Source organism: Microchirus variegatus (genome assembly GCF_963457635.1).
Source record: "Microchirus variegatus genome assembly, chromosome: 17".
NCBI lineage: Eukaryota > Metazoa > Chordata > Actinopteri > Pleuronectiformes > Soleidae > Microchirus > Microchirus variegatus.
In genome coordinates, this window is record NC_139818.1 from 13,598,874 (window position 1) to 13,615,337 (window position 16,464).

General features: G+C 41.5%; 1 protein-coding gene across 1 annotated transcript in view; it reads left to right on the plus strand.

The window, feature by feature from the left end:
- Positions 1 to 16,464, plus strand: part of nrxn1a (neurexin 1a) — a gene marked incomplete at both ends in the record, with an annotated part of 52,768 nt that overhangs the window by 22,082 nt on the left and 14,222 nt on the right. Inside the window, 8 exons of the mRNA XM_083904306.1 lie at positions 1,511 to 1,582; positions 1,912 to 2,136; positions 2,354 to 2,501; positions 3,402 to 3,532; positions 4,799 to 5,051; positions 12,048 to 12,251; positions 13,347 to 13,373; positions 16,184 to 16,306. Coding sequence (XP_083760432.1) covers positions 1,511 to 1,582; positions 1,912 to 2,136; positions 2,354 to 2,501; positions 3,402 to 3,532; positions 4,799 to 5,051; positions 12,048 to 12,251; positions 13,347 to 13,373; positions 16,184 to 16,306 — 1,183 coding nt within the window. The remainder of the gene's footprint in view (positions 1 to 1,510; positions 1,583 to 1,911; positions 2,137 to 2,353; positions 2,502 to 3,401; positions 3,533 to 4,798; positions 5,052 to 12,047; positions 12,252 to 13,346; positions 13,374 to 16,183; positions 16,307 to 16,464) is intronic.

Below are 16,464 nucleotides of genomic sequence, written 5' to 3' on the forward strand. Positions count from 1 at the left end.
GAGACATCAAATTGTGAAACTGGCAGGGACTGTTTAATTTAGAACTCTGTAATTTGTTAATTAAAATATCTATATTTGCACTGGCATATTGATTATAGTGCACAAGGAAGGACGACGATATATCACCACATCGATATTTTGTCCGACCCCTACTTTCTATATTTAGCTCTTTCATCCTTATTGTTCCTTTTTTGTCAGGCATCATGGAAACATTTCAAACATTGTCTAATAAAATGCAGACAAACAAAGAAATACTTCCATTAGGCAAACACACTCTCTCTCACTCACACAAACACTCTTCAGCATCAGAGAGAATCAGTGATGAGTGTCGTTGAGGGAGCAGATACAGCACTGAGCACTAACATGCTAATTAGCTACGCCACAGAGGCGTTCCATCCATCCGCTGTGTTTGAAACGGGCCACAACACTGCAGCAACAAAAACGTACATGATGCACTGATAAAAAACAGAAAAAAAAACAGAAAACCAGTCTTTGCATGTGCACACTGCAGGAAAGCACAAATAATTGCACACCGATATACAGACACAGCACATGATGCAACAAAAGTCAAATACATCCTCACACTGTTTAGAATATACACCCTGTCTGAGTCTTCCTGTCAGTCACACAGACTCACACAGAGGCATAAGCAAACAACCAAAGAGGCCAACAGATGATGTGCCAAACAGAGAGCTATCTGTATCAGCGGTGAATGCACTCTGTGTTGCTTCATTAAGACTGATGGTATTTAAACGAGGCTGCTGCTGTCAAAGTGAACCCTCCGCTTCACATTTACATATTTAATATGATGCCATTATAATCCATGTGAGCAAATTAAGATGTATGTCGTGAATCATGCGCATGAACGATCACAGCTGTAACAGTTTTGTGCACTTCATGCGGTGCAGGGTAGGCGCACTTGCACACGTGTGGCTCTTATACTCTACTCAAGAATCACCCTCAGTGCTCTACACGCAGACACGAAAGCCTGAATATGAGAATATCAAAAGCTGTTCCAATGCACAGGAGAAATTTTGCGGTGTTGCAGAGTTGCTCGCAGGTCATGGAAAGAGGTCTGCATTAATACAGCAGAGCCTGTGTGTGCTCGGCTCTCTCTACATCAAAATGCTCAGCAGAGGCACAGCCTTTAAAGTCACACAGCTCCGTCAGAGAGCATACTGTGTCAGGGAAAGAGAAGTGAGACAGTGAGGAGAAGAGAGACAGTAAAAGTGAGCGTGCAAGTGGCAGGGACAAAAAAGTCTTAAGGTTATCACTGTCATGTAAGAAACCTAAGAACAGGCCACATTTTAAAAGGTTTTGTTCCCCGTCTCTTATCATTTATGATTTATGTTTTATTTTTGTTAAATAATGACAATAGTTCAATTCTGTGCCTCGGCAGGAATATTTGAATCTGAGAAGTAGGAACATTGGGGAGGAAAAGGCTTCTTGTAATTTAATTTAATAGTGAATTCATGTTTTATCTTCCCGTCTCCTATTCCCTTCCCTAAAGGTGGTGTACAAGAATAATGATGTACGGTTGGAGCTGTCTAGACTGGCTAAACAGGGAGACCCAAAGATGAAGGTAGGCACTTTCAACAACCTGAGCCAACAGAACACATTATTCTTTTGTAAGATACACAGATAGTTTAGTTTCTGAAGCCCCTGTCAGGCTCTGTGAAATTTATACTGCCAGGATTATAAGTAAATTGGATTATACTGTACTTTTTTTGAGTGGTAGCCACAACATTTTGTCCTCTAGTCAGTTAACAGCTGGAAGCGGCTGGCTTTGTTTTAGTCTCAGACAACAAAGGAATCCTTTCAGGTTCTGAAACACAGTGGACATCTGTGCAACAATTCATCTTCTCAAATGCTAGAACCCACTAAGACATTTCTCTCCTCTGTCTGCTGCAGGTGAGCGGGGTGGTGTCCTTCAAGTGTGAGAGTGTGGCCACGCTGGACCCCGTGACATTTGACACGCCGGAGTCTTATGTGGCACTGAGCAAGTGGACAGCGAAGAAAGCAGGATCCATCTCGTTTGACTTCAGGACCACAGAGCCAAATGGTTTGATGCTTTTCAGTCATGGAAAGCCCCGCCAGCAGCAACGCAAGGACCCCCGCTCACCACCCATACTCAAGGTGAAAAAAAGATGTTGTTTTTTTGTTTTGTGAAGGATAAAGCTAAAGAGTGTCACTTTTAAAAATAAACAAATGACTATTTCAATGCACAATATGTAAGTTTGATTGGAGCTACTCAATTATAACTTGCAGATGATTGTATGATTGTATTTCCTTGCCATCCATCCTTGTCCCTTATTGTTTACAGATTACTGATGTTGATGTGTTTGACATCAAGGTGGACTTCTTTGCCATCGAAATGCTGGATGGACACCTGTACCTGCTGCTAGACATGGGCTCAGGAACCACCAAAACCAAGGCCATCGACAGGAAGGTCAACGACGGTGAATGGTATCACGTGGACTTTCAGAGGGACGGACGCTCAGGTACACTCACAACTCTCGCAAGTCTGGTGCTAAGCCATGACCACAGAGGTTGATAAGAAGCAAGTGTTGGATAATGAGAAGGCAGCACTGTACTCCACGTTTTATCGTCGGCACCAGATTAGCATGGCCATTTCGGCTGCCATCTGTTCAGTGTCTTTAATTTAAACTACGTTCGTGCTGTACACACCATTTTAACTGAATCAATGCACAGTAGCACTGCCACATTTATTGTAATATGTTGATATAATTACCATAACACTGAGACGGTAATTAAAGCAATCATAGCTTGTTTCCTCATCTTACCAAAAGTGCTGTTATTGTTTTTCAATGTTATGGCCACATTTACCATGAACCCATGCATCCTGCCACAAATATAATCAATAGATACATTAAACACACTTACACAATGCAGTTTTGCGCCGTTTCGTAGTTATTGTCCTTTTCTTGTTTGTCTTTTGTCCGCTTTAAACAACAGCCAAACAAAGTGAGTGCAGTGACAGAGACTACGTCTACAAAACAGGGTTTTAAATGCTTTTCGGGCATGGTACTAATAGAGTTATATGTATCGTGTTGGTGTAAATTACACTTAAGAAACCCACAGTAGATGCTGCCTGTTTCCTCAGTAGGGGGTCTCTTTTGTTTACAGCAAATGTTCTAATGTCTAAAAATAAGTGCATTAAAGATTTATTGGGGATAAAGTGTTCTGCCTGTGTGGTTTGCATTTTACCACTACAAACAGAAGCATTTTCAGTGCTTCTGTTTTTAGCAAGGGGGAGGGCGATGACGACAATCACAAAGTCACAATCGTGGTGGTTGTGATGACAGTGTGATGAGAATGTTTTCATTGAAGGTCATAATGTTTACTCAGGTGGTTTCTGTGTCTCTTGTTCTTTTATGCAGGAACCATCTCAGTGAACAGTGTAAGAACAGCGTACACGGCTCCAGGAGACAGTGAGATCCTGGACCTGGATGAAACCTTGTACCTCGGAGGACTACCTGAGGATCGTGCTGGACTCATCTTCCCCACAGAGGTTTGTGTGCTGTTTTGTGTCTATGAACTACGTTTCCAATGTCATACATTATAACCTACAAAATAAGCCTAGCTCTAGAAGTTAGGACCTGCAACACTGGGCCTAAGAACTGATCCTAGGATGTTGTTATGGGCTGCAGCTCTAATCATGTAATGCAATGGGACAAAGCTGAGCAAGGTTGACATACTATTATTGCCTGTGCTGACAAACTCCTCCTGGAAGAGCCCGAGATAGATCACATTAATTTAATTAGCATGAACACATGTTAACGAACAATCAAAATTCATATACACCACACTGCTAACGCAGGAGGAGGCCAAGAGTGGTGGGTGTTACATTTCCTGTGACAGCGAGGATGCAGAGCCTGTTGTTGCAAGCACAGGGAAAAAGCATCAAATGTTTTTACTGAACTACCGTGAGGCTATTTTTTTTTCACAGCTTATACAGGTTACAATCAAATCGGCTGATTATCCAATAACATCTTTTCAAAACTGAGTATATTAAATTTCATTAAATTAACTTGATCCACCATGTTGTATTGTGTCATTTAGACAACAGAGCACAATTCATCTCTGCTGTATTACCTATTTGTGTCGTCTCTTTTGTCTCTTGTATGATAGGATTTTACAAGCCAATTCGAGGTGGTTTCTGTTAGACAATTTCAAGCAGAAACAATAAGTATTTAATGTCTTCAAGCTTCTGCTGCATATATACCATAAAGCACATATACCTCACTATTCACCTTGGAATAACTGTAATGGATGACTTAAAGATATAAAATGTATGCAAACGACAAAACTAACATTATATATTTTGTTGAGTAGTGTACTTACATTATCCAGATTGTTTCCAACACAATTTAAATCCATAGAAATCCCTCTTTCCAAATTACCTTGGAAACATGAGTGAGGAAGGAAATATTTAGCACTACTAGTTAGCCAGTGTGTTGTCTTTTGTCTTTTCTTTCACTGTGTGGATTCGTCACTAATGCATCACGACTACTCATTGCCATTTGCTGTGCGTTCTGCTGCCAAAGCTCTCCCTGTGAAGTGCAAACACACAGGGGAACCAAACAAGACGACAAGAAAACAATTTTCGTGATCAAAAAGCTGCTTCCCTACCTCATGAAAATAGGTCTCTCATGAATGTTTTCATTGAGAGACCCCCTTTGTCATGTTGTGTGTTTAAAGGAATTATTAATACACACAGGACCACAAATTCCTCTTCTATCAATTACCCTTAAACACTGGTTCATTTGTGTCTCAGGTGTGGACAGCGCTGCTGAACTATGGTTACGTGGGCTGCATAAGAGACCTGTTTGTGGACGGGCAGAGCAAAGACATCCGGCGACTGGCTGAGGCCCAGAGGGCAGTCGGGGTAAAGCCCTCATGCTCTAGGGAGCCCCCCAAGCAGTGTCTGTCCAACCCCTGCCAGCACAATGGAATCTGCAGGGAGGGATGGAATCGTTATGTGTGTGACTGCTCCGGAACGGGCTACTTGGGACGCTCCTGCGAGAGAGGTAAGAATGATGATGGGAGAAAGAGTGCTACCTATAGATAAGTCAATGTTAATGTTTAAATGCAGTCACTGAACAGAATCGTCTGTTGAAAAATCAAGAACACACGGAAATACAGTCATAGCGGCAGCTTTGTCATTTGTTTTCTTTGGCTTAAGAACATTGAGTAAATGCCAAAAGGATGAGTGACAGAAGACAGATGGTATGTGGTGGGAAGATTTAAAGTCAGAAATAACTCCATCAGCTGCTGAAAATATATTAAGATTATGAGTTATACTGGGTAATAAATGTTTTATTCATTATACCTTTAAGATAAAGGGCCCATCCTAACCCATTGACGTTTGACAGTACTTATTCTGATGTGTACTAAAAAGGTACCTTCATAAAGCTTTATAGTGGATTAAAAATGTGAGCCAATATCAAAGCTTGCAAATTAGGTACAGGTAGAATTTAGCCTCTGTTACAACACTGGGGATGATTGTTGTGCCCCTGTAAAGGGGGTGATTGATGCGAGTCTGATCAATCCACTATCACAATGTATTATTTTCCCATAAATATGCATGCAGTTTTACAAAATGCTTAACAGTATCTATTTGGTAAGCGATACCATTTGAAAAACACAGAAAAGTAAGTAAATTTGACCTTTAAATTGTGTTCTCAAATATACAACTGAATGTCTTAAAGCAAATAAAACTGCTTTAAATGACACATGGAAAATTATTAAAATAATAATCCTTAGATTAGCACAGTTAACATAACACAATTATCTGTTAACAATTAGGGGTGGGAATCAAAAGGTACCACGACACTCATTATATCTCAATACAACAATTCTGTGATAATCAATATATTGCAAGTCAATCATATCGCGATACATCACCATATCTGTGTTAACTGAAGAAAACAAAACGTCCCTGAAAACACAAAGGTGCAGTTATTCTCTATATATTCACCGAAGAATGACACCAATCAATACCCTATTAACATACAATGCACATGAAAACACTGCCAATAGTCTACTGCACCTGTGCAGTGGTAAATTCACTGCTAACAACAGGCTATACCAAGTACTGTAGAATTTCACTTCCACTGCAACTTAATTCCATCGTCAAATTTATTATGAATTAATATTTCACACTCTGCAGGTTCGTTTAACATTTAAAATGTATATACATTATTAACAATGTGCAAGCCTTTGTTATTATCTGTAAATGGGGATATATAAATAAAAGACACACACACACAATGACTCTGATTGAGCCATGATCACAATCAATGAGTGGAAAACATACCCCTGCACAGGCTGAACGAGACATCAATAATTGAAAACTGAACCACATTTTAACCAGACTAGTTTCTAAAACTCACAGAAACAAAAGGAAGCACAGAAAACATCATATAACACATCTTAAAAACAGATTAAACTCAACCTCAACCAAGGGTAAACGATCACAGATTATCTCAATCTGCAAATTATAATATATTTTTAAGCAATGCCTTCTTATTTTAAGTCCCTCTGATGAAGCAACTGCTTCTTATATTTTAACTAGCTTTTTATTTTAACTATATTTATGTTATAATTATAAGAACATTTCCAAGTGTATTTTAACTCACATCTTCTACCACTTTATCCTCCACATGAGGGTCATGGGGGCACTGGTGCCAGTCCATCACAGGGCCACATAGAGACAAACAACCATCCGCTCTCACACTAACACAATTTGCCTAATCCCCAAATCTGCATTTTCTTGGACTGTGGGAGGAAACTGGAGAACCCTGAGAAAAACCCCACACACACGGGGAGAACATGCAAACTCCATCTAGAAAGACCCTTGTTCCAACCGGGTAGCTAACCTGGGTCTTCAACTGCAAAGGCAAAGAGTGCAAACCAAGTCACATAATTACTATTTTCATACGTAAATTCTTATAACCCTTTCATGAACAACAGTAAAATAGACTCGGGAAACGATATACAGTATTGAGATAGTAAATAAGGTCAGTGAAAAAGAAAACCTGCTTGCTCAACAAAACAAAAAAAGGGTTTTCTATTTTTGTCTGGTTCTTTGATTCATTCACAATTGTGCATTTTCTGTGTAAAAGTGAGGGTAGTAAGATGGAGGCAGGGAATGAAAGCATGCAACAAAGGTGATGGAGGTGGGAGGATGTTGTGCTGCAGACAGTGCTATGGATGTTAGAGACTGGGAATCGATGGGAGAGGAAGTGTGCAGAGAGCTGAGAGCAGGAGCTGTGACAGAGGAGGGTGGAACCACTGGGCTGGAACCACCATATGACAAGCAGGTGAGGAGATGAGGAGGCATGGAAGACAGGAGTTGAAAATCTGAGAGAGTGAGAGTGTTAGAGTTATGAGAAGAGGTATAAATTCAGGCCAAGAAAAATGAAAAGCGGGGAAGATTGAGAGAAACTGATACAAGCCGGCTGAAAGAAACGAGATGGAGTCAGACAAGGAGAAGAGAAGAAATGCTGTTTGTGCCACAACTGTTGATGCGTCTCAACTGATGATTGTACTATCATCTAACAGGAGAGATACATACACACACACACGCACAAGCTTTCGGAAGGTGTTGATATGAAGGTGTTTTATTTCAGAGGACAAACATCCACATCCCGTGTTTATCATAGTAATGCACCCTCTCTCCATGGCTGCTTCTCTACATCTTTCTTCATCCCTCTCTGTGTGCATTGAGGGGTCACTAACTGGTGGTTCAGTGGATTAAAGGAAGCACAGATGGAGAAGCAGATGGAGAGAGTGATTGGCCATGTTTATGCCTTCTACCTGCGGTTTCTCCCTCCCTTTTTTCCCTTCCTCACTATCTCACTCTCTCCTTTTGTTCCCACTCACCACGCTCTGGCTCCAAGACTCATTTTTGTTTTGTAATGAGCAGTGACACACGTAATAATTCTAGCAACACATTTGCACTTGCCTTAAAAAACTGCCCGACTAATTTATGGAAGCTACTGTCCAAACATGGGTCATCTTAAGGTTGGACATTTTTAAAAGGAACAGATTTTTAGAAGCAATATTTTGTTTTGTTTAATCGAAGCTGGGAAAAATCCAAATAGGCCTACAAATATAGGCCAAGGAAAAACAAGGGTGGTGCCTGACATTAGCAGAGCAAATTACTACTCATAATTAAGTTAAGTGAAGCACAATGTAAACTCATTTGCAACCCTGAAATTAAGAGACATCACCTGGAACCAACCAGGCACCTATTGGATAATACCAGCTGTCAATCACACTGGTGTCACTCATATGTGCTGTACTTTATTTAACAAACAGACAACATACAACAAAACTAGCAATTCCTTAACTCAAGAAAGTGTTAACTAACATTATACATGAGAATTAGACTCATCTTCTCCATCAGCCATTGGAGCAGGTCGACTAATGAACAGCCCTGGTGACTATTCAATATTATTGTTACTTCCTGATTGACTTAACAGAAGATCCAGTTTTCATATACAGTCTACGGTGATTATATTTAAGCTTTTCTTGACCCTTTTAGTTGGTACAGTCCAATCCTTTGCTTATCAACTGCAGCCTAACGACAGCACACTGAGGGACAAAGCCGGCAGACTGCAGCATCAAAGTGTTTAAAATAACAAACGGTTGAGTTAATAAAACAGACACGGTGTTGTATGTTCAGTGGTGGAGGGTGACTTGTTTAAACTTGCACAGAACACTGTTTTGTGTTTGATTGTCTGACTCAGGATGGAATTATTTGCAAATCGAGGAGGCATCGCTCTGCGTAATGGTCACTTATCCAGCTGCTGTGCACTGCGCTTTCATTAGAGTGATTATTTTCTCATTTTCTCATATGTGAGGCACATGTTTACTCCGAGGGCTCACACAATAAGGTCCACTGGTCTAGCCTTTAACTAGAAAGTCTGCTTTTACATCTGTTGAGAAAAACATTATCAAAAAGAAACGTAGCAATAGAACCCATAATACAAATAGGTGGAACTGGAATAGCACAATTGTAATATCGGTTTATTTATCTGCTCTGTTTGAACTTTCCTGCAGCTGTTAGACATAAAAGATTCTACAACCCCAGCAACCCTTAAAATGATTTCACTTAGTTTAATTGATCCAATTTATACTGTGATCTCTTGTAAGGCTATTCAAATTGTTTGTCCTCATTTGAACTGGAAGAGAGTCAAGTCGCTGGTTTTAAAATATGATTTAAGTAAGTACACTCTTAGACACTCTGCGACCTTGTGTGTCTTGAAAGGCGCCTTCAAATATAATGCATTATTATTATTATTATTATTATTATTATTATTAGAAATAAAAGTGCTAAGTAGAACCATATTTCTTTTGCCTGTTACTGGCAAAAATATAAGGTTCTTCGGCTTGTCCTCATAGGAGAACCCTTTTAAAACCCTTTATTCAGGAAAGGGGTTTTAAAGGGTTCTCTGGATCAAAATGGTTCTTACAGGAACCATTAGTGTTACCAAGAAAAACTCCTTCTTCGGGAAAGGGTTGCAAAAGCAAATGGTGCCAGGTAGAACCTCAGCCCTTGTAGAAGGACCCTTTTGGAACCTTTATTTCTAAGAGTGTATTCTAAAAGTAGTAGTTGGCTGTTGATTAGTCAACAATGTTGGGTTAGTTTTTTCTTTCTCTTGGGTAGATTAATAAATTCAGTATATTTCTTCATTAAACTATTGACCTACAAAGTCAGCTTTTGGAGCACAACAACTTTGACACATTAAACAGAAATTATGTAATAGTAAATAGCAATACATCAAGACACCCTTGTCAATCATATTCTGTGATAAGCCCACACACTGACAGCGAGTCAATGGCAGGTGTCGACATATCACAATGTGCTATAATCTTTCCCATCATCATTCTAGACAGCATGTCTGCCTGACATCTAACAAATGCAGCAATTTTATCAAGCTCACCACACGGATTGGTAAATCCCAGCCGACACACCCGAATGCAACACTTACACAATATTCTATTTTTTTTTTTTTTCAGCAAATCAAAAGAAACTACTTAAGTGTGTGAAGCCAAATGCTGATGCAGTCGCTTTTCCCTCTGTGCCACAGAACTCCATTGTTGTCAGAACTATTAAAAACACATCAGTGAGCCACACGGTTGCACTGGCTGACACACTCTTTCATTACAGTCAACATGTGCACTGGGGTTCATATTATTTTCCAGCGTACATACACCTTCCTGCTGCCATAAATACTCATTAGTGCACCAAGTCACAAACAAATGCTCTATTCACTTCTGGTTGACTAATGTTTGGTGAAAGCAAAAGTGCACAGCTGTTAAAGGTAATTACAGAGACATAAAAAAAAAAAATAACTATGCGTCACCAGTTCTCTACGATTTTTGGACTACAGCTCAAATGGTTGCAGTTTTCTGACTATTAATATAGAATAGCTTTAATATAGAATACCATTATTCAAATTCCAGTGTTGTGGAGGTGCATGTTACACTTCAGTGGTTGTTTTTTTGGACTTTTCCTGGCAGTGATGGGCTTCCATATACTTCCCCTCTATCAAATCCTCTCTCCTCTAGTTGCTCGGTGGTGAGTCAGGTGCAGTGGTGAGAATAATTTAGTCAGCTGTCACCCGAAACAGAAATGTGTGTCGTGCCACGTCAAGCCTTTAACTGGGCCCTTAGCAGAGTTTGGTTTGGGCCTTCTCCCCCTCCCACAACCTACGTGTATAGATTTCATTAATTATAGTTGTATACTGAACTTAAGTTAACAAAAACAACAGCACATATTTTTCATTTGATATAAACCAGTTAAATGGCTTTGGTTTTTAAAACTTGGAACAGATGTGCGCTAAATGTGCAATCTTCAACTACAAAATAAAACTAACTTAAGACAAAGACTATTTAGATATCTGAACAATATAAAAATAACATTTCACCACACACTTTCAGTTTGCTTAAGCCTCAGGCCAGCTGTGTGTGTTTACGTGGGTGTACGTGTGGCTGTAAGGTATGTTATCTATAACATGCCAACCACCGTCTTTTTTCCTCAAGTTAATGAGGGTTCATTTGCATTTTAGCCAAGAGCTTTTCTTCTTTCCCCCCTCCTTTCTCTCTGTCTTGCTCTGTCCCTATTTTCTCTCCCCCTGTTCTCACTTTACTAAACCCTCCTCTGTTCACACTTAAATTCACTCACTTATTCTGACACACATACACACTATCTCTCTCTCATTCCCTCCTTCTCAGCTCATCAGTATTCATGAGGCCTCACTCTCTTCCTGTTCTCTTGTTTTCGCCTTGGCTCCGAACGTCTCCCACGGAAACAGGGAGAGCGAAAGGAAGGGGAAAGCAAAGGAGAAATGTACTCGTGAAGGGAAGATAGAGGGGAGCGGGGAGATAAAGATATGGCGACGTGGAGAGAGTGTTTTGCTACATATGTAATTGGCCAATAAAAAACGGGGTCTTTAGAGGTAAACAGTTTAGCGGCCTGGGATTGGCCTCAGCAGGAAGCAGGGAGAAGATTATGAATATGTAAATGAGTATGCAAAAGACATTAAAGTGCGATCACCTGAGCTTGTTACATTATGACTCCAGGGTCTGAGATGTCAGTGGTGGTGGCTAACACACTCACCGCCATGCATTCTGATTTAAGCGGATAATAGGGCGAGCCAACCAGCTGCAGCTATTTTTACATCCTCCATTGTGAGGCAGACGGAGTGATGATGAATTAAGGGAGGAAAGTGATAGGATACATTTGTTGGAAGCAGGTTTTGAGTTTCAAAATGACATGGCAGGGGAACAAGGGATTATAGCTAAGTTGAGTCGTACTTTATCATGGATAAAACATCAAATTGCCTTTGTCTCTTCCCACCTCGTGTGTTTTCTTCTAGTCAATCATCTTTTCTAGGCTTTTTTTTCCCTTTACACCCACCTAACTCGCCTTCGCCGACATCTCCGTCTTCCTCCACTCGGCTCTCGCCTTCATCTATCACTCACTCCTGCTCATCTCTGTGTGTCCCATACAGATGCAACTATCCTGTCCTACGACGGCAGCAAGTTTATGAAGGTGCAGTTGCCCGTGGTGATGCATACCGAGGCCGAGGACGTCTCACTACGCTTTCGCTCCCAGCGGGCGTATGGCGTTCTCATGGCAACCACATCCCGTAACTCGGCAGACACCCTACGTCTGGAGCTGGACGGGGGCCGTGTCCGACTCACTGTCAACCTAGGTACTCACATGCACACAACGTTATTTTAATTACATCAGGGAATGCAGCTCTTTCTTGTAAAGGAATGTCACAAAATGTTGATAAGTAATGGGTTGTCCCTGCATAATGAACCCTTCCTAATAATTTATGCTGCACTGTTTGTTCAAGATTTTCAAGACATGAGTTGTACAGGTTTTGTTCGATAACAGCATTTGGATTGACATACAGCATATCTTTAAATACACAACAGATGAAGATTAGTTGTGTTGTTTTTTGTTTTGAACAGAGGGTTTGAGCCTCAAGCTGCATTCTCTGCTCACTCCCAGTGGACCTGTGCATCCCTAACACCTCAAACAATCAACACAAAGATGAAAACACACACACACACAAACAAATAGTGAACTCTACACATAACGGCAAGAAAGCAAATCCTTCTAGTTTCTAATATACATCGCTCCTTCTCAAATCAGTTAGCTTAACACATTATTTTCACATTAACATAACATACACACACAGATTTACAGAGGGGTGCATGTGTTGGTCTCTGGTTGTCTGCAGCCACGTCCTTTCTGTGGTTGACGCCACACGACACACCAAGTCATCATGGGTAAAATTATTAATGCGATTGTGACGATAAGAATAGAGGGGCTGAATCTTCCAACAGTTTGTGGAGATTTCTGCTCTGGATGGGCGACAAAAGATCATGGGCTGTGTTTGATGTCATCAGAGAAACTGACACACACATGACCCATCTCAGTCTCCTGTTAGAATTGCTCCGGTGACTGAAACTGTCGCTCAGGCCAGAGCAGCCATTGGACACACACCTCATGCTAGGACACACCGCTCTCCTCAACTGGTCAATGTGGATATTTTTTCCTCCTATTCTTTTGCCTCTTACTAGCAAAAAAAATCAAAGTCACAGAAATGCACAGTGTATTGCAAGAAAATACGCTGTCCTGCTCTTGACAAAGGAGAGGGTGTGTTTTCTCAGCAGTGTGTGTGTGCATGTGCGTGTTTGTATATATGAGTGCAGGGTGTGTCGATGTGTGCGTCCCCGGGGCGTGGAGAGTATGTGTATGTGTGCAGCATTAACCCTCTGCTCTGCTCTCCCTCCAGACTGTATCAGGATAAACTGTACAGCCAGTAAGTGATCCTCCATCTCACCTAACCCCTCCCCTTCCTCCTCCTCCTCCTCAGTATGTGTGTGAAATGGAGTGCACAGTAGTATATGTGCTTTTGTTAATGTGTCTGTCTGACTATTTTTCCACTCTGTCTGTTCTGCTGTCTTGACAGTACATCTCATAAAGCCTCTCTCAACATACGTTTCTCTCGTATGTGTGTGTATGTTGTGTGTGTGCGAGCACGCACTCGCTTGTGTTCAGCTTCACCACAGGAGTAGTGTGATTTTTGCTGAGGGCCAGGGTTTTCCATGACGGCCATTTTAGCAAAGAAGGATAGATGGAAGAGAGGACGGTGGGGGTTGAAGAAAGGGAGGACAGCGAGAGACAAAAGGGAGAATCAAATTTCTCTGTGTCTTCATGTAAATTAGGCATGTCGAGAAGTGTGAGGAGGGTAGTAGCTGGTAGATGAATGCCACTCAGTCCTGCAGACTAATTACTCCTCCTTCATGCTGGAGACATAAGATGTGTTTTTTCTCTGCTGCACCTTCCTTTTAACATCTGTCTAGTTGCTTTCTTTGTTTGCGAGTCGTTTCTCTCTAAATTGAACAAGGGGATTTTCAGCTAGTGACGTTTAGTGTGTTTTTTTGTGCAGCTTGTGTGTGATTGAGTAAATGTGCATTCTGTGTTCTATTCACTGCCCATTTGTGTGTGTGTGTGTGTGTGTGTGTGTGTGTGTGTGTGTGTGAATAGCTGAATCCTAGATGAATCCTAGATGAAGATTAATTTCCTCACCTGGACGTTGTCTCTGTCACGACCGCTGAGAAAGCAGGAGAGTGAGTGAGTGGTAGAGATAGAGAGAGAAAGGAATGCTATGTGACGGCAAAGAGGTGGTGAAATGGATGACTGCAGTTGCCATAGAAACCCTACTAGCCACACAGCGCCGTTGCTATCCCGCATGGTTGTTGGCCAATTTTAGACCAGTTGTCTCAATGAACATTTCAGGAGGCAGCCACTTTTCAGGCACACTGTGTGCATGCAATAAATTATACATCAGATATTCAAGGGAGATGGGGGGAAAAATGTATTTAACAGCCAGGCGCCACTGAAATAGTCCACTCAGCAGTCATATAAAAGCCTTGGCATGGGAGAGATTTGAGGCTTATACAGCAGAAAAGCCATTTGTTTTTCCGAGCTAATGAAATATGAAAGGTTTTTTGTAATTTTGTTTTCATTATCCTGCTTTTATAATCTCCACTAGCTTATGTCATTTGATTTGTACTTCCTGGGCAACAAGCAGTCCCTCTTTGCCCGTCTTTGTCTCAGCACAGAGTGCAGAGTAAACTATCTGTTGGCTCAATAGCTCAACACTGATCCTCAGACCATGCTGCTGAATTCAATGTTATAGCACTGACCTATTATGAGCGTGTGCATTTGTTTGTGTGAACATCCCCATTCCCAAGTTGACACAAATCACTGCCTAAATCTCACATCAGTCTGCTCATTCTTTAAAGATTCGGCTACATATATTTAAAACAAATGACACATACACTCACTTGTAAACTCACACACATGTACACATATTCTCTCCTTCACTCAGTGCTAAGCAGTGATCCATGGTAACAGGATGAGATGCTCATGCCGGGAGCACAGCTGAGTCTCCTCAGGGGAACCCAATGTCCTCTCTGAACACACGGTTTTAGCTTTAAAAACACACTCACAGACATGTCACGCTGCCACATCCATTTTGATTTACTTCTCATCTCAATTAATTATGCTCGTGTCTTTCTTCGATTTTCCAGTGATTCTCTACCTGTGTGTGTTTGTGTGTGTGTGTGTGTGTGTGTGCGTGTGTGCGTGCGCGCACATATACATACAAGTGTGCACCCTGTGTGTGCCTCTGTGAGTAATGAAGGCACGCTTGACATTTTCTGCAGCAGAATCTCTTCGGGGTCAGATTACTTCTCACCTCCCTGTCACTACCTCCTATAGGTCAGTGTTAGCAGACTTGCACTTCTCAAACCAACGGGGCTTGGGAAGTGGTGAGTGTAGTGCTCGAGGTTGGTGGTGTGCCTGCCTGAAGAGAGTAGGAGGAGAGAGATGCTGAGGTTTTGGGAACACTCAGTCTGTCAAATGTGTGCAGTCACCTATGTGAAAATATGAGCTGGTAGATGGGCAGAGAGAGAGGGAGCGAAAGAGACATCACAAGAGGACAGCTCAGCTTCTGTCATTCTGCTGTAAATCAGCACCTTGGAGAGCTCTCCGATTTTCCTCTGTGTGTCTAGTGCCACCATGAGGTGTGTTGCAGTACTACAATGTGGAGGACATTAAAAAGGTCCTGCATGCAGACACAGGAGGTTGAACGTGCACAGGCTGGAGATGATTGAGGAGCATTTTAGAAGACAAAGGGTTGCAAGTGTGCTATGTGTGCATGTGTGGGTAGACGATGGTCATTGTGACGGTGATCTCTCCACAGATGGACTGTGTGAGCGTGGGTTTGTTGTGACTCACAGTCTCCATATTAGACATCCATTTATGTACATATTTCTCTGTCTGTGTCACATCATTTGTTTCGCTTGCATATCTGCAAGGAGACCTGTCAGTGTATCTGTAGAGAGTGCGTGTTTGACACGGAGGTGTATATGTATGGTTCCTTTCTCCTTCTGCTATTTCCCATCCATTTCCTTGCACTCTGTCTTTAAATTTTAATTCAACCTGCCTGGTTTTCTGCTTTTACTCCTCCTCCTTCTGGCTCTCTGTCCACATCTCTATCTTTCTTTCTGTCTCTCTCTAACTCTCTGTGCATATGTTAATGGTGCTCTGGGCTATGTGTAGGTAAAGGCCCAGAGACCATCTTTGCGGGGTCGGGCCTCAATGATAATGAGTGGCACACTGTGAGGGTAGTCCGGCGTGGCAAGAGCCTCAAACTCACCGTGGATGACCTGCAGCCTGTTGAAGGTAACCACAGCAGCCTAACTTAAATCTTGTCACTTTATTATAGACACTCAGCACTCTGAATTAAAAGTAGACCGATATGGGTATTTGTATGGCCAATGCTAAGGCCGATTTTTAGATATAAGGGCAGCTGATTTTTTTTTCCACGTATTTTGTAGATT